The following is a 27009-nucleotide window of genomic DNA, read 5'->3' on the forward strand; positions in this document are numbered from 1 at the left end:
CTTTAACTTGCAGTTATCTTCAAAATTCTACCAGGAAAAAGGAACGTCATCGGTATGTAGAAGGAGTCACTCACTGATGCACTGATGCATGTGCTGATCACATGCGTTCCACGCGTTCCACTTTATCTCCTCAAAGCAGAACTACTTGCAGCTGGACGTCTTGTCGGTGAAGGAGAAGTTGCGAAGTGCTGGAGTCCGACCTTTGCACATCTTCCTCGGTCGCATGTTGGCCGCCCCATTCAATAACTTCATCAACACATGCAAGAGAAACTACCACAGGTCTCATGAGAACATACAGCGTCGGGGGCCGAGATGAGGGCATACCAGATCGACAACGACAATGCTAGGGCTTAAGGGGAATGGGGAGAGAGACGGTGCGACAATGAGACGTAGCAACAATGCTTGATCGGCGAGGCACCATGATAGCCAGTGGTGTTGAAGAGATGGAGACAGTAAGGTTTGGAGGGGCCGCGTAGAGCTGCGCTCGTGAGGGAGATCGAGGGCGTGGGGGAGAGGGGAGTGCGGAGGCAAGGACGGTGGAGCGAGTAAATCCAGATCATCCGATGATCCTACGGTTGACTTTAGAACGTTAGATGCGTCACACGATGACGATGAGTAAATCCAGTTTGTACACTATAGGGTAATATGTGTTCATGCCAGCCTGAACTAGAGTCCAGTTACAAACCTAGTGTAGTGTACACTAAAAAATTTCTGGAAAAAAATTGTACACGTTTATGTTCTGATCATCTATGAAAACTTTTGATGTTTCGCAGGGGGGGACACGCTAACCTTCCGAGAATCATCTAAGAATTTTTCTCCAGGAGAACCGAAAATGGACTGTTTTACTGAACCGGGCTGCAATATACCGTGGTGCTTAGAGTTCAGTTTTGCTGGATTTTGAAGGTTTCTTCTTCCCTTGCCACCATTTCTTTACCACCTTTGACACCTTGTTCACGTGTCCTTTTAATTTTTTACCTGTATCCTTGATCTGCTTCACAACTTGTTGTTTCAAATCTTTATTTTGAGAACCCTTATCTTTTAAAGCTTTTCCCTGGAAGGAATGGATGCTTGATTAAATACTGGAATCAAAATGAAAGAAAGTTCTTAGATAGAAAGGTACACATATTACCAAGTTCTTGGGGAAGTCATCCTCCTCGTCTTCATCATCATCTTCATCAACATCAGCACCAAAGTTGTTATTCATCAGATCATCTCTAGAGTACATTTTCATGCTTGGAGCTCCTGGAATACCCTGTCATCAATGGGAAGTCTTGTAACTGAATCTACTTGGAGGAATCAATAAAAGTTACCGCTAGAATATTTACCTCCATCGATTTCAATATCCTGTCCATCTCAGCATCTTTTGATGGCTTTGCAGCAAAAGGTTCACCAGGGATCCGGTCCTGCAGATTTTGCAGTGGATGCATGTCAGGAATACAGATAATTCAATCTTGACATGCTAGGCTTCGCGCATGTCATACCCATTTTTTTCTTGCAATGAAGCACACAGATACAGTTAACAAATTTAAATGATGTGATAAGAGCAAAATTAATCCTTTCACTGAATCCACTGCTGGGTGTCTTGTAGTCAATCATATGAACTGTGACTAATTAATTGTATCTACAGTAGTATTTGCATCAATGAAGAATGCACTTATGTAAATAGCAATAGCTCAAGTTATGACAAGCCAAATGTCGATGACAACACTGATACAAAATGTCTTGAGGAACTACTGAACTTCTTTACTTCCTCCACTAATCTATATACATAACAACTGCTCTACCTGAAATGAAGCCTTCACGTATTTGAATACCCCAATTGATCATCTTTAAAATACTACAATTAATTATATTTATAGATAATACCTGCATAAAGTTTAAAAAAATGAGAAGGTTCTTACTTTTGGAACTGGTGGTGGATCCACAGTGCATGCTTCGGAAAGATCTTTGCAAAGAAATTTGACCAGCTGATCAGCTGAAGGTTTTTTCTTGTAGACAAATTCAGCAACATCAGTATCAGCATACCCCATCACCTGCAATGGATTTAGTTTGCTTTGATTCAGATTCACAAAATTCAATATAAATAATAGCGGTGCACATATGTTCAAAAGCTATCAACAATCTGTAAAGAGATCTTATGCAGATCCTATGCAAGAATAACGTGATTAACTCCTTACAATCCATTTGAACTGACTCATTATCATAGTGCCATTTAGTCAGTAATATATTAATAACGCAAGATTAGCATGCCCAAATTATGTGTATAGTAGTGTTTAACAACAAAAAGGATAAACCAGTCATATAAGCATTGATCTTCACCTCCTGACATGCACGCTCAATGGTTTTGCATTCTGCATTACAGTGCCCTTCCTCATCTTGCTCAACAAGCTGTAAAAAGTTACCAAGATCAAACCTGTGAGTATCATAAACTTACCAAGATCAAACAAATTCACTTAGAGATTTTTTTTTAAAAAAAAAATACTAGCAGGTTGTGCATGCAATTCATATAAACTTGGATTGGACTAACAAGTAGGTCCATTGCTGATTTGAAGATGAGCTATGTTCAGAAGAAAGTTTAGTTTCAATTTCGGTAGTGTTTACAAGTGTATAATCAAAAAGGTTACCATGTAAAAAAATTAGGAAGCCCTTAACTCCTCAACAAACAAGAATTAACACCACAAATTTAACTACATCCACAGGCAGTATTCACGTGAACCTGTTTTGGGGTAAGAAATAAGGTCCAGTTCATAACAATTAGATTTTAATCATGTATTTGTGTGGGATAATTGTTTGTGATTGGTTGAAGTAGACAACCTATTTTAAGCTGAGTCAGTGTATGAGGGAATCTTTGGGTCTGTATCTACTGAAATTGATGTAGAATTCCATAGCTGCTTTCTAGTGAATGGAGTGCATCAACGACAACCAGACCGATTTGTTTGCGGATTTAGCAAGCACTAACGAGCACACATCTACACTAATTACCTCGAGCTTGTCGCCTTTCTCTACGATATCGATCTTGAGCATCCAGTCGGCCTCCTGCTTCTTCAGGTTGCACACATTCTCCGCGATCTCGATGATTTCGATCTCCGGCACCTGCACACCCACACTCCCACCCCCCAACTCATCAGCACACCACCACACTCACCGCAGTATCACCGAACCCGAAAGGAGAACCCAGTACCTTCTTGGCAGGCGGGAGCGCCTGCTGCTTCTTCGTCACCTGCGCCGAGATCTCCCGCGCGATCCGCTCGCACACCTGGCACCGGATGTAGGGGATGTCCTCCTTCCTCGCGGCCGTCGCCACCTTCTTCTGCCCCGCCGCCGCTGCCGCAGCAGCAGCAGGGTGGAGCAGGCAAACAACCGCCGCCAGCGCCACGGCCACGGCCACGGCGACGCCGCCGCCGCCGCATCTCGCCATCGCCGATGAGATTTTAGTTTTTTTTTTTTTAATCCCTTCGTCTCGCTCGCGGCGCTCGCTGCTGCTGCTGCTGCATCAGAAAGCACGCACTTGAAGCGGTGCGGTGCGGGTGCTGCCAACGTGGCGTACGAGATCTGCGCCGTCCGATGGCATGCGGGGGCGCGATCGGAGGGCGGGGGAGCGTGCGGAGGCGCGCCGGCCAATGGGAGGAGGCCACGTAGGACGCATGACGTGGTTCGCGGCAGGGAGAAATGGAACTCGCGGTTGGCCCATCCTGATTTGGCGCGGTCGGCCCAAGCGCGCGGATCGCTGAGAACCCGGCCCGATTAATGGCGAAATTGAGAGCAGTCGAGTGTGTGCCACGGCACGTGCCGCACGGGTGGGCCCTGCGTTGCCGACGAGCCAGTCAGCTAATTTTCTTTTTTTTACATGTAATTGTAAACTAAAATTTAAAATTTTTAAAACTGGTAGGTTTTTGATATTTCTGTATATTATATTAAACAAGAGAAAAATACTTATACATTAAAACTGACGTGATAACCGAGAAAAAACGCCACCCAAACGGCGCCAATTTCAAGGGCTATTTAGTTCCAAAAATTTTCGCCCAAAAACATCACATCGAATCTTTGGACATCTAAATAAAGTATTAAACGTAGATAAAATAAAAAACTAATTACACAGTTATGTGAGAAATCGTGAGACGAATCTTTTGAGTCTAATTAGTATGTGATTAGCTGTAAGGGTTCCAGTAACCAACATGCTCTAATAGTCTAATGACAGATTAATTAAACTCAAAAGATTCGTCTCGCGGTTTTCAGACGAAATCTTAAATCTGTTTTGTAATTAGACTACGTTTAATACTTTAAATGTGTGTTTAAAGTTTTGATGTGATTTTTTTCAAAAATTTGTTGCAAAGCCTCAGCCCACAGAATAACGCTTGGATCTGCAGTACTGTACGGTTGCGCTGTGATGGATTTGTGTCACATGGCAAGTGGGGCAGTGCCCACTGGCGCTGTGACGCCCCAACTCACAAGTCTCAAGGGGTCTTCTTTTAATTTCTTATAAAATGGAAAAACCAAACAACACATCTATAAAAAATAATTTATAAATAAAAGTTTTTATAAGTGTTCATAACCATTTAAAAACTAAAACAAAATAAACATATCTAATTTAAAATTAAAAAATTAAAATTTATCTGGTAAGGATGCGTTCAGTTAGGGGTCACATAGACACGTACGATCATACATTTGAAGTATTAAATATAACCTAATTATAAAACAAATTTTAGATTTCGCCTGAAAACCGCAAGACGAATTTTCTGAGTCTAATTTATACGTCATTTGCACATGCTGGTTAAGGTAGCACTTATGGCTAATCATGTACTAATTAAGCTGAAAAGATTCGTCAAACGATTTCTTCTTTAACCATGTAATTAGTTTTAATGTTTATTTATAGTTAATATTTTATTTAGATGTCCAAAGATTGGATGTTATGTTTTTGGAAAAGTTTTAACAGGGCCTAAACATAATCAGGTGCCACGGTTTACTCGTCCTCCTCACTTGTCCCTCTTCCGCTGCACTCCACGAGACAATTCCCCGCCGCGACCAACAACTGGCACGCCTGCTGGTCGCTCGGCGAAATGCCGCTCAAGCACTTCGACCTCGAGATAGCCTCCCGGGAGCTGGTCGTGGCGTCGCGCCGCCCGCCGGGATTCCCCGCCGTCCTCGCCGTATCCAACCTCGACCTCATCCTCGGCCCCTTCCCCATGTACCTCGTCAGCGTCTACGCTGCCCCGCCTGGCGGCGTCGGCGCTGTGCTGTCCGCCGTCCGCGCCGCGTTCCGGTCGTACCTCTCTCGCTTTTTCCCCTTCGCCGGCCGCGTCGTCCGGGACCCTGTCACGAATATCCCCGAGATTGTCTGTAACAACGCCGGGGCCGAGCTCGTCGTGGCCGACGCCGCCGTCCCGCTCGCGGCGGTTGACTTCAGAGACCCCGACCGGTCGACCGGGCTGATGCATGTTCCGTTCGAGGCGAGCCTCCCCTTGTCGCTGCAGCTCGTGCGGTTCGCGTGCGGGGGGTTCTCGCTGGCGGTGGGCACGAGTCACCTCCTCGTCGACGGCAGGGCGTACATCTTGCTGCTCAACGCCTTGGCGGAGATGCTCCGAGAGGGAAGCCTCTGCCTCTCCCGCGAGCCCTTGCTCGATCGATCCATTTTCAGGCCGCGGTCGCCGCCGCGGTTCAGCCCGTCGCTGGACGCGGAGTTCGCGAGGTTCACGCCCGCCACCATGATCAATCCCCTCATGGCCGCGGCAATCCAGCGGCGGATGTACCGCATCGAGGCGGCCGACCTCGAGGGTCTCCAGAAGGCGGCGTCGGCCGGCGGCCGCCGCGCCTCCCGCTTCGTGGCGCTCTGCGCGCACGTGTGGAAGCTCCTCGCGCGCGCCGTCGGTGACTCCGACCCCAACTGCCGGATGGCGTGGATCGTCGACGGCCGGAAGGCCCTCGAGCCGTCGGTCGGCGGGGAGGGCGCCCTGGACCGGTACATGGGGAACGTGATCACCTACACCTCCCGCGAGGTGAGCGTGGAGGAGGTACTGCGCATGCCGCTGCACGGTGTGGCCGCCATGGTGCGCGAGTCCATCACGCCGGTGATGACCAAGGACAGGTTCCAGGAACTGGTAGACTGGATGGAGACGAACAAGGCGGCGTTCAAGGACGGCGGGAAGTGGACGGAGTCGGTGAACCTCGGGCTCGGGAGCCCGGCACTCGTGATCTCCGGCCTGCTTCCGTTCCCCATCGACGGCGACCTGGGATTCGGCAAGCCAAGGCTGGTCATGCCGTGGGTGCGGCACGGCAGGCTGGGGTCGGCGTCGATGACGGCAGTGCCCACCCCGGCCGGCGACGGGTCGTGGTTCATCTCCGGCACGAGGATGTGGCCGCGGCTGTTGGAGGTGGTGGAATCCGCCCCGGATTGCTTGCTGAAGCCGGTGACCGCGGCGAGCCTGGGGTTCGCTTCCGCCGCCGCCGCCCACGGTTCCCGGTTGTGAGCTCTCGATTTGGCAGTGTTTGCTTGTAATTTAGATGAATCTTTGAGAACAATTCGAAAATTCAAAACCACGTGTGGTACATATAGTGCTGTTTTGGCTAATCCAAATTAAATTACTACAAGATTTGTGGAAGTACAACACTAGAAAGAGGAGACTATCGTTTTGTATTTTACGAGATTGATCCCGTTTTCATCCACATTTGATGGTGGAGACACATCTACATGTGAAATCAAATTTCAAGAATAATTCACCGAAGGTGGTATCTGCCTAGTCCTGATTTGCCGTTGAATAAATGTTATTTTGGTCCTGTGATTTCTTTTTTTTCTGTTGTTGTTTCTGAAATAAGGGTCGCTTCTCCATATGAAGTTCTTTTCATGGTTGATCTACCATATCTTGGCCCACCTGTATATTATGGGTTTCATTCATTTTATTACTTTTTTAATCTTGCTCAATTTCGGTGTGACAATAAACTAAAACAAACACTGCCAAATTTTGGTAGTCGTAGAATCTGTCACTCTCAAACCTCTACCAAAATTACGAAAAACCTCAAACCGAACGAAATCCAACATATCTTATCCTACCATAAGCATTACCAAAGTTTGTTTGTTTTTCAACAAAATAAACAAGTCTCTGAAAAATGGATGGATACAAATGGGGCTCAATCTCAACTGTGGTTAGCTTACGTACCCCACGTCACATTCTTATAACTTTTAGGATATACATCCTCAACCACTGATACAGGGGTTCCCAGTCTCCACATCAATGGTAATTATTGGATAACATTAACTATACTGGATCTTAACCTTCTGTTTATACCTAAAAGTGAGTTTGGAGGGATAAATTGGTGCAAGATCATGGCTAATGCATGCAATGAGCCAAGCATAGAGTGTACATATGGTAGATCATGATGCATCACGCTTACATGCAAGTTTCAGGGATGGACCTTGCGTGGGTGCTGAAGATAAACGTGTAAGTGGACCGACCCATCAATCCGCTTATAGGCCAATTAAGTGATGGCTTGTGAGCTGATCCACTTACACCCCTAGCTGGAGGGATCAATCCATGCTGGATGTCCATAGAGAGAAGCGAGATGCAAGGGGGAAGAAGAGGGAGATGAAGCTGGAGGAGGAGGACCAAGAAGAAGAGTATCTCTCCAACCATAGACTAGATCCGTCGTTACTGAGTATAGCTTATGTATTAATAGCATCCGCATAAACACAAGGTTGGGGTGAAATGAATGGTAGATAGGGGATAATCCTTTGTATATCTTTGAAATTTAAGCTAATCTGTTGTATATCCCTTAAAATTTTAGCTAATTCCTCCTATGCCCCAGAATTTAGCTTACTTCGTTCTATACTCTTAAATTTAATTTTGATCCCTTTCATGCCCCTCTCATCAGATGGCCGTTTAATTTCTATAAAAATGATCATTTTACTCTTTGGATGAACATAAAAATGTATAAATTACATTACTAAAAATATAAAAGTTTATCGTATGAGACTATTAATAGTTATGAGTTTGTTGTGCGATGCATTATTTGTGACAGAATTTATTTTTAGATAATAAAATAAAAATATGCATCTATTTTACTTTTAAAAAACATAAAAATGTGGAACACATTCATACAAAGGTAGAACTACCAATGTTCACCATCTTTTAAGAATGCTCCTGATAAAAAAAAATATATTGTCTATTAAATTTCAAGCAAAAATTTTAATTTACTACATTGTTTTATTTTTAAAAAATTTATGTCAAATTTTTTTGCACTAACTATTTAGTCTCATTAGCTACATAAAATATACATGCTACGCACTCAAACAAAATTTTCAATCGTTTTTTCAAGCTTGTATTCAAACTTAAATAATCAAGAGCATTAAAGACATTTGCCACAAACTTAATGGTGAAATGAAGGAAAATATAACGGCAAGGGTATGTAGGGGGTATAAAAGGGATCGATTAAATTTCAGAAATATAGAAGGGATTGAGTGAGTTTTTAAGGGTATACAAGAAATCTACCCTTATATATTTCCATTGATTTAGTTTTTTTTTTTTTGCAATTGTAGCATGACCGAAATATAAAAAATGAGTACTAGAACTAAAAAGAATCCAGGAGTTTACACATGAATAAACTAAAAAGGATTGTGGTAGAGTTTACACATGAATAAACTATAGATTTACAATTGCGGACGATACTATAACCATCCATTTGAGCACCACGTCAAAGAATGGATGGATGAGATCATATACCGTCACTGCTTACCGTCCAAGTGTAGGGAGCATATGTTGTAGAACTTGCATCATCCATAGATGCAGAGTATAGCTATCGCATTAATAATTTAGGCATAGTTTTACACTGCATATTTTAGCCTATTATACCTTGTTTTTCGTTGTAATACTTTTCAACCAGCTAAATGATATACTTTTATAAAAAAATTGCTTTAAAAATTAAATAAATTTATTTTCCCAAGTTTATAATAATTAAAACTCAGATAACCAGATAATAATGACCCACTTTGTTTTGTACGATATTCTTTTTTTTCTCTTCCTTCTCAGTCAAGCTCACCCTTAGTCACCAAACCTACGAGTATCCATATGAAAATGATCGATTTGCATGGAACCGGCTTTTTGCAACCATACTAGAAATAGTGTTTTACTATAACTTCAGCAACCATATTAGAGAGCATTTCCAATGGCCAATGCCTATATAGGAATGTCTGTCTTCACCTACTCCCTCCGTCCCAAAATAAATCAATTTTTTACTTTTTATCTACAATTTTTGACTCTTCGTCTTATTCAAAAATTTTTTGCGATTGATATTTTTGTTTTTATTGGATGATAAATCATAAATAGTACTTTACGTGTGACTAATTTTTTTAATTTTCTAAAAGTTTTTCAAATAAGACAGATGGTCAAACATTGGACACGGAAACCGGAGAATTAATTTTTTTTTTGAACAGAGGAATTATGTCACATAGTCACAGCTCCCCGACCCAAAAAAACTGAATACCGTTGTTTTTTCGTTTTTGCTTATGGTTAGAAGTGAAAAATTATAATTTAAACCTTAAATTTAGAGTTGATTTTGAAGTTTTTTCTTTATAGTTTATTTTTTAGCCTTTATTTTAGATCGTTGAAAACACATATATAAAATATTTTGTAAATATTTTTTATATATGTGTTTTAGCGAACTAAAAATCAAGGCTAAGAAACAAACTACAATAAAAAAAACCTTAAAATCTACTACAAATTTAGGATTTAAAATTTAAATTTTGATTTATAAGCATAGGGGCAACCGGAAAAATAGAGCTGAACATCTGATAAGAACGGTTAATCATCCTAATTATTTTTTCGTCAAAACAAAAGGTGAAGACCAGTTTTTGTGGTATCTACAATATGTTTTATTATGCATTTTCGTGTGTGTATGTGTGTGTGTGTGTGTGTGTGTATATATATATATATATATATATATATATATATATATATATATATATATATGTTTTTTCGTGTATGCATTTAATGTCAGCTTATTTTTTTTTTTATGTTTTTACCTTGGACAATAGCCTATGTAGTGTTGCTCCCAATGGCTTCTTCTTTCTAGAATATGTTTTATTTTAATGTAGCACTAGTAGCAATCCAATGAAAGTATCATGTGGTTGACACTGTAGTGTCCGTTCAATGTATCCGTCCGTTAACAAAATATCTCGTCGAGTTGAGCTTGAGGGTGAGGGCAAAGCGCTTCTCCGCTAGACGTCGGGCGCTTGTCTCACATGCAGATGGCGGCACATAGAGTTAGGAAGATGCATAAAAGAAAACGCTTATAACGGTTAAAAGTAATTTATAAATAATATATATATATATATTCTTACTGATCTAAAAATAATAGTTAAAAAATAAACTACTTCAAATAAACTCTAACATTAACTTCAGCAGTAAATTTTAAAATTTGAATTATAAGACTTAAAGGAAAAAATGAGGCTTATCGGTCAAACCGTCGACTCACCGGGTATCTGCTGCATTATAGATTAAAAAGTGTATTTTTCTGGTCGTTTGAAGTTGTTAGGTGTATACATTGAGGAGATTATTGTTTGCTTTTCCAAAGGAAACACAATGGTATATTTGAGAAAGAAGAATAAGTTATGAATAAAATATTTATATGCGTGTTCTTAGCTATATCAAATTAAAGAATGGAAAATAAAATACAACGAAAAAACCTTAAAATCAACTCTAATATTAAGGTTAAAGTTTAAATTTTAACTTATAAGCATAAGTGAAAATAAAAAGATAAGGGTAGAAAAGTCTTATGGATGCTTCAGAACGCATAAATTTTAGAGTAAAGCATATGTTGGTGGTCACTAAACTTATCAAAGTATATCATTTAGGTCCTCGAAGTTTTAAAATACATTTTCAAGTCCTCAAACTTATCCAAGACACCATATGTCCAAATGAGCTCTAACGGTCAGTTGACATGTGTGATGTACTGTGGTGATACCATATGTAATTATAGTCAATGAAAAAATGATGCGACCCACTTAATAAAACCTTATGAAACTCATATGTCAATCCTATGGAGAAAAATAAAAAGAAAAATCATGACCTACTCTCTCGTATCGGCTTCTATATGGACCCTAATAGCCTCGTATCGGCTTGTATATGGACCCTAATAGCACGCGAAGCAGGTTAAAGCCTATTTGAACTCGTACGACCGTGAGACAAAATTGAAAATCTGATAAATGCATTTTAAGAGTTTAGTGACTAAGATGACACTGTCAAATAAGTGAGTTTAGAAACTATTTGTGTAGTTTACTCGTATTTTTATAAGAAACAGTTTAACTCCTTTTATTATTTCCGTAAAATTGCATCAAATCGAATGAGGCCTTAAGTTAGAAGCTTTTAAAAGAATCCGGCACTACTCGATAGGATATGGTAGGCTGGTAACACTGCTTCTCAATACTTCGCGCGGAACGTACATCATTAGACAAAATTAGACCAAACACATCACACCACTTCGTTGTCTTTGAATTCTACTGAACGAAAAAAAACATCTGTGCGTCCTATTCAAAAGAGAAAAGAAAATTTTGTCTCAAAATGAAATAAAAAACAGCTCTCGTCAAGATAAAGTGTGTGACTTCTACTCGATTGGTCTCGATCAAAACAATGTCACACGCGATTTTTCTCTTGATTTATTAACGTGAATTTCCTCTAAAATATATTTAAGATGAACTTTCCACGTGTCGGACACTGAGCTTAGCGAGATTAGATGCGGCTCGTCGCATGGCGCGCCACGTCGCCGGCCGGCTCGCGGCGAGCGAACCCGAGGCGCGCGGCCGTGGCCGGCTTGAACACGGCATCCGGGTCCGCGTCAATGGCGTCGGCGAGCCGCGGCCACAGCCTGGCGGTCACCACCCATGACCCGTCCTCCCTGGGGCTCCGCACCACCGTCATCGCCGCCGAAGCCATCCGCCCCGGCCGCACCCACGGCATCACCAGCGCCGGCCGGCCGAACCCGAAGTCCCCCTCCACCCGGAACGGCACGAACGCCGACACCACCACCGCCGGGCTCCCCGTGCCCAGCCCCACCTTCTCCGTCCACTTGCCGCCCTCCCTGAACGCCGCCTTGTGGAGCTCCATCCAGTCCACCAGCTCCTCGTACCGCTCCTGCCGGAACACCTCGCCGACAGCCGCGCCGGCCATCGCCGCCACGTCGGCGAGCGGGGAGGACGAGATCGCCTCCACCGCTGCCTCCCGCGACGCGTAGGTCACCACGTTGCCGAGGTAGCTGCTCACGCGGGCCGCGTCGTACTTGGCCGGGTCGAGGCGCCTCCGCCCGTCGACGAGCCACGCGAAGCGGCAGTGCGTGTCGGAGCCGCCCACGGCCGCGGCGAGCAGCTTCCACACGTGCGCGGAGAGGGCCTCGAGTCGCGTGGCGCGGCGGGCGGCGGTGCTGGCCGCGGCGCGGAGGCGGTCGATGTCGGCGGCGTCGACGACGTAGTTGCGCCGCACGAGGGCGGCGGCCAGGAGGGGGTTGACGAGGTTGCCCGGCGCGTACCGCGTGAACTCGGCGTCCAGCGACGGGCTGTACCGCGGCGGGGAGCGCGGCCGGAAGAGGGAGCGCCGGTCGTGGTGTGGCTCCCACGAGAGCCCGCCAGTGCGGAGCAGCTCCGCCCACGCGTTGGGCAGCGAGGTGAGTCCATGGCCGTCGACGAGCAGGTGGTTGGTGCCCCACGACATCGAGAAGCCGCCGCACTTGAACCGCACGAGCTGCAACGAAAGCGCGACCCCTTGCTCGTACGGCAACTGGATAGCCCCGAACGATCGATCAGCGTCGGCGAAGTCTACATCCGCGAGCGCCACGCCGGCGTCGGCCACCACAAGCTCGGCCCCGGCGTTATTACACGCGACCTCGGGGATACCAGTGACCGCATCCACCACCACACGGCCGGCGAAGGGGAAGAAGCGGGAGAGGAACGCGGGCAAGGCGGCGCGCACCGCGGCGGCCACCGCGGCGAACCCGGCCTCCGGCTTCGGGTACATGACGATGAGGGAGATGTTGAAGGAGCCGAGGATCATGTCGAGGTTGGAGACGGGGAGCACGGCCGGGAATCCCCGCGGTGGGTCCGACGCCCGGACCAGCGTCCGGGCGGTGACCTCGACGTCGAAGCGCCCGAACGGCGGCATGCCGCTGCGGCGGAGGCGGAGGGGTGGGGGGTGTTGACGCTTGGAGAGCTCGAAGCAGAGCGTCACACGGAGAAGAAGAGTAACGCGAGGAATGGATCGGTTTTGGACGGCTCTATCTGTGAGACTGTGATGGTACGAGTTTTGGCCGGCGGCGAGAGTTTCGGTCAGCCATCGCTCCCGTATCTTAAATTTTTTAGGGGAAATTACACGAACGTTATTATAATTTTACAAAATCTTAGAGATAGATTCTATATGTCATTGAGATACCAGTGACATGTCTCTAACTTTGTTGTAAATTTTCATTTTTTTTTAACCTCTTCTCTTGGTTAGAGATTATTTTTATGCTTATAAACCAAAATTTAGATTTTTAACTATAAATTTTAAAATTTCTTTTACTGAATTTTAGTTTTTAAACTTGATTTTTATATAACTAAGAATACATATATAAAATTTTTATTTATAAAATATTTATCATTTGTAAATATACTATTTGTATTTTAAAAAACACATAACCAATCACCCCTATATATGATTGGCGCAGCATTTAACTTTTTACCACTCGGATGATAACATATTTATTACTCTGTCTATGACATATAATTCAATGGCAAATCTGTTATGATCAAATGGTAAAAAGTTAATTATCGGTAGTTATGGAGTTTCGGTCAGACAGTGGACCTCTGCAAGTACTGTTTGATGGCATTGCATGACCACTGACGATCTAACTTAGCCGTTTTGGTGGCGATCAATGGATGGAGACGTGCATTGGGAGGCAAAATTAAAATACCACCGTATTTATTTTTTACACTGACCATGCAGTTTTACGGCAACGTTTATCTTTAGAGGTAGGTTTAACCATTTGTCATAAAAAAATTATGTTAATTATTATTTGTTGTGACTTGTTTTAAACATGACATAGTTTTACACATTTACATGACATTTTAGAAAAACATAAATACTCAAATATATATCAAAAAGTCAACTACGTCTTTTAATAAAAACCAGAGGGGGTGTTTGGTTTTAAAAAACGAACATAAGCAAAAAGCAGAAGTTATGAAATACAAGTACAGAGTAAATGAGAAACGGAAAATATGGCCAGAGATACAAGGCGACATGGAAGCTGAGTTCTGCATATAATTGGCAGGTGGAAAACCTTGACTACTTTTCAATATACAACTCTAAACCACCAGGTTTGAATTCTATTTGAACAGGCCGCCGTCAGCTTTGCAAGGAAGTCAAAAGATGGCGGCAAGAAGAGTGCATATATTCGATTGGTTAAAATGGCAAAAAGAAGAGCACATCAAATTGGCTATTAATACTTGATAGAGTCAGTTAGCTGTCGTGTTATCTCCGGAAAGTTTTAGGCACCCATTGCTCGAAAAGTCAAACGAAATATTTACAAACAAAAAATTATTTATAAATAAAAATTTTATCTTCGTCTTTTTAACATTCTAAAAGCTAATGCTGAAAAATAAACTTTGATGGAAAAAAATCTTAAAATCAACATAAAAGGTTAAAATTTTAAATTTAACTTATAAACATAAGAAAAATTGAAAATACGAGGGTTTTAGAAACGAGAGGTACAAGTCTCACTCTGACAGAAATTTCTGAACGAGAGGGAAACCAAATTAACGCCCAAATTCCTATGTGGCATGTGTTCTGATTGCCCAGCGCCTATATTCTTAGAATTCAATAAAGAGAACACTTACAGCCTAGTAGTCAGGCGATTACATGTACTGGCGGGTATGAGATGCCAAATGGCAAATGCTGCGTTCATGTTCGATCATTTGTGGTCAGTGGTCACTCCCCATCTAGAACAAGTAGTAGCTAGCTATCTAGCTTTTCCTCATCTTTGATCTTGCATACCTGCAACTAGAGTTAAGGAAACAAGGAAGGGTAGTGATGTGCACTGTTTCCACTTCCAGACAACTCTAATTGTTGGGTAAAGCACATAATAATATATGATAAATAACCAACTAATTTTCTAACCAGGAACACTGACATGTAAAAACTAGCCAACAGGTGTTTATTGCTTCATCAGATGCAAAATAAACCAACCTAGGACTAAGTCTAACCCTACAAGGTAGTAAACATAATAGTAAATGAATGCTGTCACATGATATATGGCCCTGTTTAGTTCCTAAAAAAAATTTTGTGTTCACCCGTCACATCGAATTTTTGGACATATGTACAGAGCATTAAATATAATTAAAAAATAACTATAGTTCGGAAGAAATTTGCGAGACGATCATTTTGAGCCTAATTGGTGAATGATTAACCATAACTGCTACAGTGGCTCACATGTGCTAATGACAGATTAATTAGGCTTAAAAAAATCTGTCTCATGGTTTACCGACACCCTATGTAATTAGTTTTTTAATTAGAACTGAAATAGTCTTCCGATATCCGGTCAAACATCCAAATGTGACAATCAACCCAAAAAAATTTCGCGAACCAAACAAACAAGCCCAGTAAATGAACGCTGCAATCTGAAACCTGCTGCTAAGACCAAAAGGAGAGAAACGATAATACAGGTGCAGTGTATGGACATAATATAGACAAAAGAAATGAGCAAAAACATAACACTGAAAAGTAAGTGCCAATAGTACAAGGATACTCAATCTGCAAGCCGTCAGCATCTGAAGAAGCTAGCACAGTGCCCTGTAGGGCACTCATAGCAGCTGTAGAGGATTCAATATCCTGCATATCGCAAGTTTCCCTTTCAGATAATAATAGATATGGAAACTGAGAAGTGAAAAGATGCAATTGCAAGGAAAGGCATGCTCTTCATTTATAATGGTAAAATAACAAACATTTGGCCATATTACATAATCTTCAGAAACCTCATTGTTATGTTGTATTCAGGCAGTCAAAGATTGATAATAAAGTGGGATCTCCTGTTCAATCATTTAGGACATAAAACAGCAGTGGTGCAAATATTACTAAACAAGTTTTCATGATTTTTATTTTCAGCCCTCCAGATGATGGTTCGTTATAATGTAATAGCGCCCCCATTTTGGCCTGATCTCTCGTGTATCTTAGCAATTACAAAGGCAGACATTTGCTCATAAATTGGCCCCAAATAAAGTTTAATACAGTAAACAGTAGTTAGACCAGTTATTTTGTTCGTGAACAGTTCTATCTAGACATGCTCCCCCATCTTTTCGTTTCTGCTTATGCTTATAAGACAAAATTTGAATTTTTAACCTTAAATTTAGAATTGAATTTAGGATTTTTTTTCATCGTAGTTTTTTCAACCTTGGCTTTTAGATCGCTAAGAACACAATATATAAAAGTTTTATTTATAAATATATTGTTTGACTTTGTCTTGAAAAAGCCAAACAATCACCCCATATGAAGTTATGAACACAAGTGTCTAACACAAACTAAAAAAAAACAATCAAAGAAGAATAACATATATCTCTATATACTCTAGTTAACTAGTTTTGGTGTTGCAACTAGACTAAAAATATGTTCCTAAAAAAGGAGACAAATTTCAAAGTGTCCACACCAAATAGTTTTTTGTAGCAGTACATGAAAGTAACCAACAAATATAGGTCTGACAGTTGGTGGTGAAAAATAAGTATACCATGAGGCATGAATGCTCAGAATACCCTAAACAAGTTTACGGAGACTGCCTGTTCAGTCAGTGGCAAATCCAACCATTCCAATGCCCACTACCCTGGGTAGTCACCTGGGCATCCTCAGCAAAACACAAAGAATTTTTTGTGTTATTATCTGGCTTACATAACGTTTTCTGTAGCATACATTCAGTATTGTTAAGCAATAACATCATTGATAATGGCATGTGTATTTTGGTCATATCAACTCTATTTTGTGAAGACTACACAGGAAAGCCGCAACATCTCATAAGAACAGTCATATGATTATTAATTAAAAAATAAAGGTAGGTATACCATAAAATCAGCAAAAGCTACTGGCATTCCACCACGACGGCGCATTTTAAGCAAATGAAACCCAGGGTGCCTGTCAATAATATGCAACGACACTTCTTTAAAAAAAAAGATCAAACCTTTTTTGGGTTAGGATTCCATTTTAGCAAGCAAATTGGCAGGAATTAGGAAACATACTTAGATAAAACTTCCTTTAGCTCTTCTTCTGTGCATGAGTGACCCAAATTTGCAACAAATAAAGTAGAACACGGTGGAATATCACTTGAAAATTTGTCTGCTTGATCCTGCACAAACATCATAATTAATATGAAGACTAAGTGAATGTTTGCACGGGTGGTGTGAGCCCTCTAACTGGGTCCAAGCTCTGCAACTGCGATACATCTAAGATATGAGTGTATAAATAAGAAACAGAAGTTTGAAATAAGTGAGTCTGCAAGACATTTCTCAGGTTGGATAATAAACAAATTTAATTGCTACATAGTTCTTGCTGGCATGCACAAATCTACATTGCAGGACTAGTTTGACTGGCTAACTTGTTTTAATAACTACTCCCTCCTCTCAAAATATAGAGACTTATGCCTTTTTTGGGAGGGATTAAGATTGAAGTGAGGAATGGCTGTGACTGGTTAAGATGAGAAAGTAGATGAAGAAATTAAATGGAGGAAGGCAGTGATAGGTTGACAGGAGGATGTAAGTGGAGAAGTAGATGTATTTTGAGATAAATTTGAATCCTAGAAGTACCTTATAGTTTGGCATGGGGGGAGTATATCACTTTAGCATGTGCTTAAAACCAAGCATATGATGTAGAAAATAATGACTCAAGCTATAGACTCAGAAGGGGCAACTGCAAATTTGCCACTGGTTTGAATCGTTATCGCAAAAATTTCACAAGAACTGTCATTCAAATGATGTTCTGCAAAATAGAAAAAACCAGTAGCAAATTTGCAAATGCCCATTCACAGAAACTAAGAGCGTGATGAAGTGAAACTGTGACTGAAACTCACATCGGAAGGAGATTGCCCCTTATGCTGCTTGAGCCCTGGTTGACCGCTACTGTGCACCAAAGGAAGCACCAGTTGTCAATTACAACCACTAACAGATCCATGCTTAATTTTGCAAGCATAGCAGCAATATTCTATTGGTTTTATTAGAATGAGATGCTAAACTAAAAAAGAAATTATCTCCAGATGCTTATGATACTATGATGTGAAGTGAATTTCAACCTCTGTTCTGCAGGTAATCCATTCTTTTCGTCGAAACCATCATTTTCTGTGTCCAATGGCTCCTCGGATCCACCATCTCCTGGATGTTTGGTGTCAACAGAAATGCACAGTGAATAGTATATTCTGTTTTATTAAACCTTGAGAAAATCTATACTGTGCTATTTTTAGCTACATGCCTATGCAAAAGTTAATAATATGTACAAAAGACACATCCAGTGCAAAATCCTCTTTTAGTTATAGCATGTATTCAACTTGTACTTTTTTTCCTTTATAAATCTATGTGTTGCTCTCAAGTCATCTACAATCAAAATTTTTGTCCAGATTTAAACAAGATGCACATAAAAGAATAAGAACACAACAAAAGATACTATCAGTTCTCATATTAATTTGATGGACTTGCAAAAGTAGCACACTAGCATCAAATTAAGGACTTGCACCACATATGTCATATAAGTCCAAGTAACAAAAGACAACTAAGTGATGGTGTGATGCACTGATGCTTATAGATACAATCCAAGTATAAGAGAATGGCCATTACCATCACTACCACCATTATCATCCTCGCACCATGCATCATCATCATTACCTTCATCACCAGTATTCTCATGGCCAGTTCTTTTATTTCTAAGTCGCTTGTCAATAACTCTGTAAACCCCAACGCCTATCATGAAAATGTAATCATGTAAATAACATGAAAGTGGCCAATAGAAATTATAACATGAGGCAGAGATAAGTGCATTTGGAATTCTGATAGGAACAAGAAAATTAGTGATAGTGTCTAAGTTACACCTCCATGACGTTTACGTGAATTCGATTTAGCTAGCTCAATGTGCAAACAGTCACCAGTATCAGGATCAAATACAGACCCCTGAAATGGAAAAAACATTTGATAAGTTAGATTGATTAGAAGCCAACAGACCTAAATTAGGCTGCGTTCGACATAGCAAGTTAGATATCTAACTCTTCTTGTTTTCCGCGCGCACGCTTCCCGAACTGCTAAACGGTATATTTTTTGCAAAAATTTTCTATAGGAAATTTGTTTTAAAAAATCATATTAATCTATTTTATATTTTTTTAATAATTAATTAATCATGTACTAATCTATTACTACGTTTTCCGAAATAACTAACCCTCCCCAACCCACTGCCGAACGCGGCCTTAATGCAGCTACTAACTGAGGAATTAAAGATGGAAAGGTCAAACAGCACTTGGAACTGTGATCACAGTTATATCATATATTAAGTTGCAGAGCTTCATGAGAAGTTTTGGTCGTATAATCAATGTTTAACAAGCTAGGTAACACATGAGAAATTCTTTTAGTTAATATTTATGTAAATGCAGGATTGAACAGTTCCATGTAACAGAGCAAGATTATTTTCTCTTATGAGAGTTGTGCATACATTGTTTCAGCATTCCATTAGAACCTACAGATGTAAATTAGGCGCATTCTGCAATTAAAAATATGCTACACGGACATTACATTTCCAATTCATCGTTAAATTAAATTTATGGTCATGTGAATCTGTGATGCATATGCTGAAGTCCCGGCTATGTACACTTCAATCTTTAAACCTCTAATCAATTTATGTCACACGTCAAGTTTACATAATATGAAATAATGAAACAAAGTAGATCTGATGGTTTGTCTAAATTCAGAATAAACAGGCTGGCTAATTCTAAAGGGCAGAAACAAGGAAGTTCCTAACGACCTTGATTTTACAAGACCGAAGATAATCAACTTCACCTTGTTAATACTATAGTTATACAGCGGTGAAGCTTGAAGGGAGTACATACTTTAATACAGATGAAATCCAAAAATTAAAAAGGAGTTCAGGTCACATAACAAAAGATGGTAGAAATTGTTCTTCCATTGGATGTTCAACAGTATAACTCACATTTAAAGCAGACATGGCCGAAAGAGCCGCCTGATGAGTGAAGAATGACACAAAGGCAACTGCCTGCAGCATACGAACAATAATTCAGATAATATCCAGCAAACACGGAAACATGGAATGTGATCCGCCTACACATTCAAGTCCAATTTCAACTGAAGGGTTTCTACTTCTACACGAGGACGAGGGTTTTGACAGTTGAGACAGTGAGACTTCGAGATTGAAGTGAAACAGGGGAGATCGAGAAGGGGACCTGGTTCCCGCGGCCGGTGTACTCGAGGAGGCAGTGGTCGAACCCGGGGCGGCGGGAGAAGAGGTTGTGGATCTCCCGCGGTTTCACGTCGTCGGGGAGGCCGGCGACGAAGAGCGTGAGCACCCCCTGCCGCTGCGGGTCCGGGTGGGTGTGCGGCGCGTACACGTAGTAGGGGTCCCCCGGCGGGGGGAGGTGGTGTGAGAGGCTCATCTCGTCGGCGCAAGCGGCGCGGCGGCGGCGGTGCTCTCCCTCGCTGGCTCGCTGCTTTCCTTCTCGCCTTCTCCTGCTCCGACCAAGCCTAAAATAGTCCAATAGAGCTCTCGTAGGTTTAAAGCTCTGTCTGAATTTAGATGAAAAATAATTTATTTTGTCAGTGATCAAACGTTTGATTTTTTTTCTTCTCTCAAACACACGTTCAATACACGGGGACTGGAGGGGAGGACGAGTATGAGATTTTAGACTTACGTACTGTTTTCATATTATCATCCAATAACATAACTAGATTTGGTTGATAGATTTAAAATTTTTAAACATTTGATTACTAGACGGACAAAAAAATTAACTGAAAGCACCAAGCGACGGTTTGAAACTGTGACCTGAATTTGGGTGAAAATTCAAACCGAGATCAGCGAAATTTGGATGAAAATTAAATTGAAAGCAACATAGCAGAACTGATTTCCACATGGTAACTCCCGACAGTGCAGGATCATCTCGACAGTTTAATCTGGTCCGATTTCATAGTTTGGTTACTACCTCCCTCTCAAAATAATAAAAAAGTATTATTGAATTAGACCTATTCTGAGTTCAGGTTTCCAGATTCGTATTAATCCGATAGGTCTAATCTAGTCATAAGTCGTTTTTTTTATTTTTAGACGGAGGGAGTATTAGAAAATTAACTAATATTTCCACCGTTTTTAGTGCAAGTTAGCCAGGATTTGTCTTAAATCAAATATTATTAAACTTGACCAAATTTATAGAAAATTATACCAGCATCTACAACACCAAATTGCTTCGTAACCCTTAGTTATCAGCAACACATACAAAGGAATAATTGGTTTGTGCCTGAGCAAATCCAAAGTCGGTGCAGGAATACGAAAATTACAAAGACATGGTGCATCATATGTATCTTTCATGTTTCATCTACCCAGAAGCGCGACTCGGTCCTTCTGAATGATCTGAGCCAGGTTGAGATCAAAAAGCTCACAGCGAATCGGCATCTCCATCTCGTAGAATGGATTCTTCAGAACAAAGTCTGTGTAGAGCTCGTATATGACTTTCAGTAGAATCTCGATATTTTGAGCACCAGTTTCGCATACAGCAAAAAACTTTGTCCCTGATGCAAGAAAGGTAATCTTACATATCAGTAACAGGCAGGTGCAAACCACAAAATTGTTGCCGATTATTTTTTCCTTTTGGGTCAAACAATCAACAATTTGGGAAAAACACCAGACCCGTGATAATTTCAGATGTTATATGCATACCATCCTGGAGTTGACAATAGAAAAAGTAAAACAGAGGTGGGTTGCGATGTTTATAACAGAACCAATTTAGCAGCATGTTCTTGATCAGTCACCCAAATAAAATACAACCAGACAACCTAGCTCTAGAGATGCACCAAGTCCTACTTAAAGATCTAAAAGCCACAAACTCAAGAAAATATGTTATCTAACATTCCAACTAAATTGTTTTGCACAGGAAAATACTTTCATTTTCTTTTGAAGTATATACCGGTACCTAGTATAGATTAAGGAAGAAGAACTTCCATCTCAAAAAGAAGAAGAATTCTGTAAGACATTCAACCCTAAGTTCAACAAACATTGCAATAAGCTACAATTATGATTGAAGTGTCACATGCTGCAGATATGGTCATGTTATTAAGGTTAGAACTTAGAAAGCAACAGTCTTAGACACTAACTCCCTTGTATCAAAGTCAAGTATCTTGAAATGACAACATTCTAGGATCTTGCTGCTGAAAAATGTCAGCATTGTAGGAACTGGGAAACACAATAAGCACACCTCCACCAGGATCAAGCACAAAAACCAATTAGATTGGTAAAACTTGTTTTGTTGGTATTTGTACTTCCTGCTAACTAAACTCTAGGCATGGGTCCAACGTAACTCATTCTAACTTCCATTTATAGAAGCATGTTGTTGTTAGTTTTGTTAGTTTAATATTATTTTGTCCATCAAGCAAGCTATTGAGAGCTCGAGACTATAGGATGCATGACACAATGCATACACCTGATGCAATACAACTGAGAACACCGACCACAGATAGGAATAGATCCCAAGTCCACAACCTGGCCATGCCGCACATACGGAAACACTACTTCAGCACATGCAGAGCCAATAAATCACACTTGTTTCAGACTATGTTTACCAATGCAAGGCACAAAGCACATACCTATGTGCTTTAATTTGCAATCTTGGGTTTTCAGGTTTTCTTGGGATTATCTCCAAATCATTCAGAAATCAGAACAGCTAAAGAGTAAATTTTGTGAAAGATTACGGATATGATGGACACTCTAGAAAAAACGACAGATTGTAACATGTGGTTTCCAAACCAATATACTAAAATTCTGCAACTATAAGCATGCAAATCAGATTTATTAAGCAAATTATAACGACCTGTGAGGGACTGAAAGCAATGGAGATCAAAGTTGTGGGCTTGGAGGAGGTCAATGCCTTCACAGCCTGGTGTAGGGGACAGCTGCTGTGAGATAGCATGCATGGAATGCCAGAGACTTGCCAACCGTAGACTGTCATTGGTGTCTGTCCTCCCTGCTGAGCCATAGTCCTGGAAAGATGAGATGTACAGAGTGCTCAGACTCCAGCTCCAAAAGAAAGAAGAGAATCAGTAGTTCAGCAAATAATAAATACCTTGTAGTATATAAGGCCACCTGATTTGTTAATGATGAAAAGGCTGTAGATTGCTGCTGACGCCATCTTCACAAGAGAAATATGAGTAGAGAGACTGAAGCAACTTCCCTGTATCAGCTGCAGAGAAGCTCAATAAAAATCTGACACAATTAAATGAGAGAAGGAAACTAGTAAATGGATGCACTTTCTACAAAAAAAAGGTTAATAAGCTATCCTGAGTGAACAAAAATTTCCATATATATCACTTTGAATTTTGGATTTTTTAAAGATGGGTGGAAAATATGCAAGACAACTTCTGGACTGATTGCCCTTTATTCAAACTGCACATAACATTGTTCAATGCTGGTACACCATAAACTTATACTCCACCTATCAGAGTTCACAACCATAAATAGAATTGGTACTTGAAACCTTCACCAAACAAGGGGTTGTCATTCTAACTAATTGAACTGGGACATGGAGACTTTTAAGTGACAAAGGTTGCCATCTAACTAAAGGCATTCCATATTCTTAATGAAGTGTGTGTCCAAGACTCCAAGCAATTTATTTAATTGAAGTGTATCTAAGCAATTTGCTTATATGTGAATGGTTGAGCCTTGATCAGGCAAAGATTGTGAAGGACACAGCAAGCACATGACAACCCTTTCATTCTGACCAATTCAGCATAAGAACTCCAAGCTGACCAAAGCCAGTGTACAAAGTGGAAGACCATATCCCAGCCAATCAAGAGCTTTTTCTATATCAGCATCACAGTTTGTACAAAATGACATCAACATCACAGTTTGTATTCCATGAGAGCTTGCTGTATGCTAAAAATTCCTAGAAGTTTTGAAGCTTTTTCTGTCCTCCTTTTGCTGATGCTCTCCAGCATCTTGCAGAGACAACCAAATATAATGCTCACAAATCCACAGCATAAAACCCATTAATATAGGAGAAAATTAACAATTTGTCACTCCAGAGATAGCTTCCATAAAATACCACCCTCTACAATAAACCCATAAAAATGCCACTTATAATCTACACTTCTCAATAGAATGCCATAATAATGGCTTTGAAGCTATTTTCTATTCTTTTTACAATCAAATGACATGTGAAAGGGCCAAAATGACCCTGCTCTGTTTTCTGAACAGAATAGGCAGCTGCAGCCACTCTGAACAGCCGGCCAGCCAGCATCCTTCACCCTAAAGGCGGATCGCACACAGCCGGACAGAGCCTGCACCCAGCCAGACAGAAATGAATCCCCAGCTGGAGTGCACCCAGCTGAACAGGAAACACAACAGCATATACATTCTAAAAAATTCACCCATTGCATATGCATGAACATACATGAACTCAATATGAAGAAACAAATACATCACTTAGAAATATTCAATCTCCAACCAACAAAAATCAATCCCAAGCATTCATCATCACATAATAAATCACATAATGAACATCAGTTCATAACTAATAGTATAACTCCATCTCAACTAACAAATATATCACACAATCAATCTCAAACAGTAATAACCAGTACTAAACATAATACATGAGTTCGTCACTTCGTCTCTCAGGACATCCCAAAATACATGAGCAGTCATTTTACACATGATTAATAAGCAAAATGCATCATTGAACTGAGTTCACGTCTCGGACTTGGTAGATTAAATTGTAGCCAAATCTACATTATGCAATTAGGTTATTTTCATTTTCTTAGGAGGCAACTACTCAACTTTTTATTCTTTTTAGGTTGAGATGATCGTAGCACTACACTAACTAAACAACAAATTCAGAGCACTAAAATCGAAATAGGACTTACCCAGAGAACCCTCCTGCTCGCCGTCGCTGCCGGCGCCTGAACGAGCCCTGCTGCTCCACGAGCGGCCGGGGAGGCGAGCTGGCGGCGGCGGCAGGGGAGGCGGCGACGGCCGGGGGAGACGGCGCGTCAGGAGGGGCGGAGTCCGGGGGAAGCGGTGGCAGCAGGGGGAGAAGAGTTGGAGCCGGCGACCGGGGAAGTCGCCGGCGGCCGGGGGAGGCGAGGTGGCGTCGGCCGTGGGTAGGAAAGCTCGATCTGTCTCTCGGCAGGATGCGATCTCGTTCTCGATGGTAGGCCAAGGGCATTTTGGACATTTCGTATCTGTTGAATAAAAAAATAATAATACAGCTGCAAATACCTAGCGGTGTCAAGAAGCGAAGATTATGAGTGACATTTTACAAGTCTACCGTAGAATGTGGCATTCTATGAAATTCATATTTATATAGAGTGACATATTTTTAATTTTCTCTTAATATATAGAACATCAAGAGTTATGAGAAGAAATTAGAACAAGAAAATAAAAGATTGATACATGCTACCGATGTAGAACAGCGACGGGACCTTGACGGTGGCTTGGAGGACGCCCAATGGCAAGGGGTGAAGACTGCGACTGGTCCGACAGCTGAGGCGACTAGGAGAGGATTCGCCTCTGCTCCCAAAACCTAGCACGGGAGACGAGAGAAGCAACGACACCCTGAGATTGACGATCGCGCAAGGGCTTCGTGACAATGTGTAATGGGGAATTGCGTGAATTGTGGGAAGAAGTAGGAAGAGAGAGAAGCGAATCAAAATCGTGAAAGACAAAATAAGCCTAGGATCTGCTTCAGCTATCCTATGCTGAGACTATATCTCGGCTCCTTTTGTGCACCCTATTTTTTTGGCTTTTGTTTGTGTATAAAAGGAAAAATTTAAATTTTCAATCTTAAATTTGAAGTTAATTTTAAGTTTTTTTATTTTAGTTTATTTTTAGTTTTAGCTTTTAGATGTATATAAAAGTTTTATTTACGAATTATTTTACGGTTACACATATGTCATTTGATTTTTTTTAAAAAAAACAAAAGATGACTCCGGTCTGACACGACTCTCCCGTGGTAACTAGTCCTTTTAGCCTCCACGACGCAGCCTTCCATCCATGTGATTAAATATGTGTAACTTATAGTTTTATATATTTAGATAATTTTTAATAAGCCGAACATTCAAAAGTATATGCAAATAAGACGGATTATCCAAATATTCAAAAATTCACCCATTGGTTCCTACCATAGTTTCCATATATTTTTTTGGATAAACTTTTTGAATAAGATGAACTATCAAACGTATATTTAAAAGTAAACGTCATATAAAAAATGGAGGAGGTATCATTTAGCAATTTATGAATCATACGTGTAAAATATAAGAAAAACACAACAAAAGATCGCAAACAATATAATAGAAGAGGACCATCTCGAACTTGGGCCTCTCATCGAGGAGAAAATTGCTATTATAATACCCTTAAAACATGGCTTAGTGTATTACCATATAATCTGCATTCGTCAAAATGCCACTCTCAAACAAATCAAGCTATGCAAAACATCACTTGTCCTCCTTGCTGCATTATCATTAGTTTTTTCTAATGATTTTATAGTGTAGCTATTGATTTTTTAATCATTTTGTACCGATTATTTTAAAATCATGATCTAAAAGAGATAAACATCTAATACATATAACTAGTGCTCAAGTTTTAAATCAAACCGCCGCGTCTAGCCAGTTCAACTGTTTCAGCTAGGTGTATTTTTTTTTTGCTTGGAAGGCCCAAAAAAGGCCATCCAATTTCATTAAGAGGGAAGAAAGTAGAATGTACATGGTTCTTTATAGAAACTCAGCACATGAGCTGAGTCTGGCCAAGGCCAATTACAAATACGGAGACGATTACAGGA

General features: G+C 41.0%; 5 protein-coding genes across 9 annotated transcripts; 1 reads left to right on the forward strand and 4 right to left on the reverse strand.

Annotated features, from left to right (window-relative positions):
- Positions 1–526: 526 nt before the first annotated feature.
- On the reverse strand, positions 527–3460 carry LOC102721284. The gene is made up of 7 exons (XM_006656581.3): positions 3182–3460; positions 2983–3093; positions 2320–2388; positions 1902–2033; positions 1326–1403; positions 1130–1252; positions 527–1051 (listed from the first exon to the last, which is right to left on the reverse strand). Exons 1-7 carry the CDS (start codon positions 3416–3418, stop codon positions 875–877), a joined length of 927 nt encoding a protein of 308 aa, XP_006656644.3. The 5' UTR covers positions 3419–3460; the 3' UTR covers positions 527–874.
- A 1500-nt stretch (positions 3461–4960) lies between these two features.
- On the forward strand, positions 4961–6539 carry LOC102704619 (hydroxycinnamoyltransferase 1-like). The gene has a single exon (XM_006655728.3). It carries the CDS (start codon positions 5058–5060, stop codon positions 6462–6464), a length of 1407 nt encoding a protein of 468 aa, XP_006655791.1. The 5' UTR covers positions 4961–5057; the 3' UTR covers positions 6465–6539.
- A 4846-nt stretch (positions 6540–11385) lies between these two features.
- On the reverse strand, positions 11386–13219 carry LOC102721563 (coniferyl alcohol acyltransferase-like). The gene has a single exon (XM_040525247.1). It carries the CDS (start codon positions 13134–13136, stop codon positions 11715–11717), a length of 1422 nt encoding a protein of 473 aa, XP_040381181.1. The 5' UTR covers positions 13137–13219; the 3' UTR covers positions 11386–11714.
- Positions 13220–14700: 1481 nt separating this feature from the next.
- Positions 14701–20719, reverse strand: LOC102704894. 4 transcript variants are annotated; one of them, XM_015838757.2, is made up of 10 exons: positions 20419–20719; positions 20169–20231; positions 19063–19141; positions 18812–18934; positions 18274–18352; positions 18055–18100; positions 17228–17334; positions 17054–17123; positions 15754–15836; positions 14701–15002 (listed from the first exon to the last, which is right to left on the reverse strand). In XM_015838757.2, exons 1-10 carry the CDS (start codon positions 20626–20628, stop codon positions 14972–14974), a joined length of 891 nt encoding a protein of 296 aa, XP_015694243.1. In that variant the 5' UTR covers positions 20629–20719; the 3' UTR covers positions 14701–14971. The 4 variants fall into 4 exon arrangements, 3 of the variants coding, with proteins under 3 accessions (XP_015694243.1, XP_006655792.1, XP_015694244.1); XM_006655729.3 differs by having other exon boundaries at positions 18055–18103; XR_005812028.1 differs by lacking the exon at positions 14701–15002 and adding an exon at positions 16726–16830 and having other exon boundaries at positions 15750–15836; positions 18055–18103.
- Positions 20720–21351: 632 nt separating this feature from the next.
- On the reverse strand, positions 21352–25300 carry LOC102705164 (trafficking protein particle complex subunit 4). Of its 2 annotated transcripts, XM_006655730.3 has the most exons (4): positions 25097–25300; positions 23299–23415; positions 23047–23215; positions 21352–21751 (listed from the first exon to the last, which is right to left on the reverse strand). In XM_006655730.3, the coding sequence occupies exons 2-4, from the start codon at positions 23362–23364 to the stop codon at positions 21555–21557; spliced, it is 432 nt and encodes a 143-aa protein (XP_006655793.1). In that variant the 5' UTR covers positions 23365–23415; positions 25097–25300; the 3' UTR covers positions 21352–21554. The 2 variants fall into 2 exon arrangements, with proteins under 2 accessions (XP_006655793.1, XP_040380981.1); XM_040525047.1 differs by lacking the exon at positions 25097–25300 and having other exon boundaries at positions 23299–23423.
- Between the last annotated feature and the right edge of the window lie 1709 nt (positions 25301–27009).

The sequence above is a fragment of the Oryza brachyantha genome, chromosome 6, assembly GCF_000231095.2.
Source record: "Oryza brachyantha chromosome 6, ObraRS2, whole genome shotgun sequence".
NCBI classification, from domain to species: Eukaryota; Viridiplantae; Streptophyta; class Magnoliopsida; order Poales; family Poaceae; genus Oryza; species Oryza brachyantha.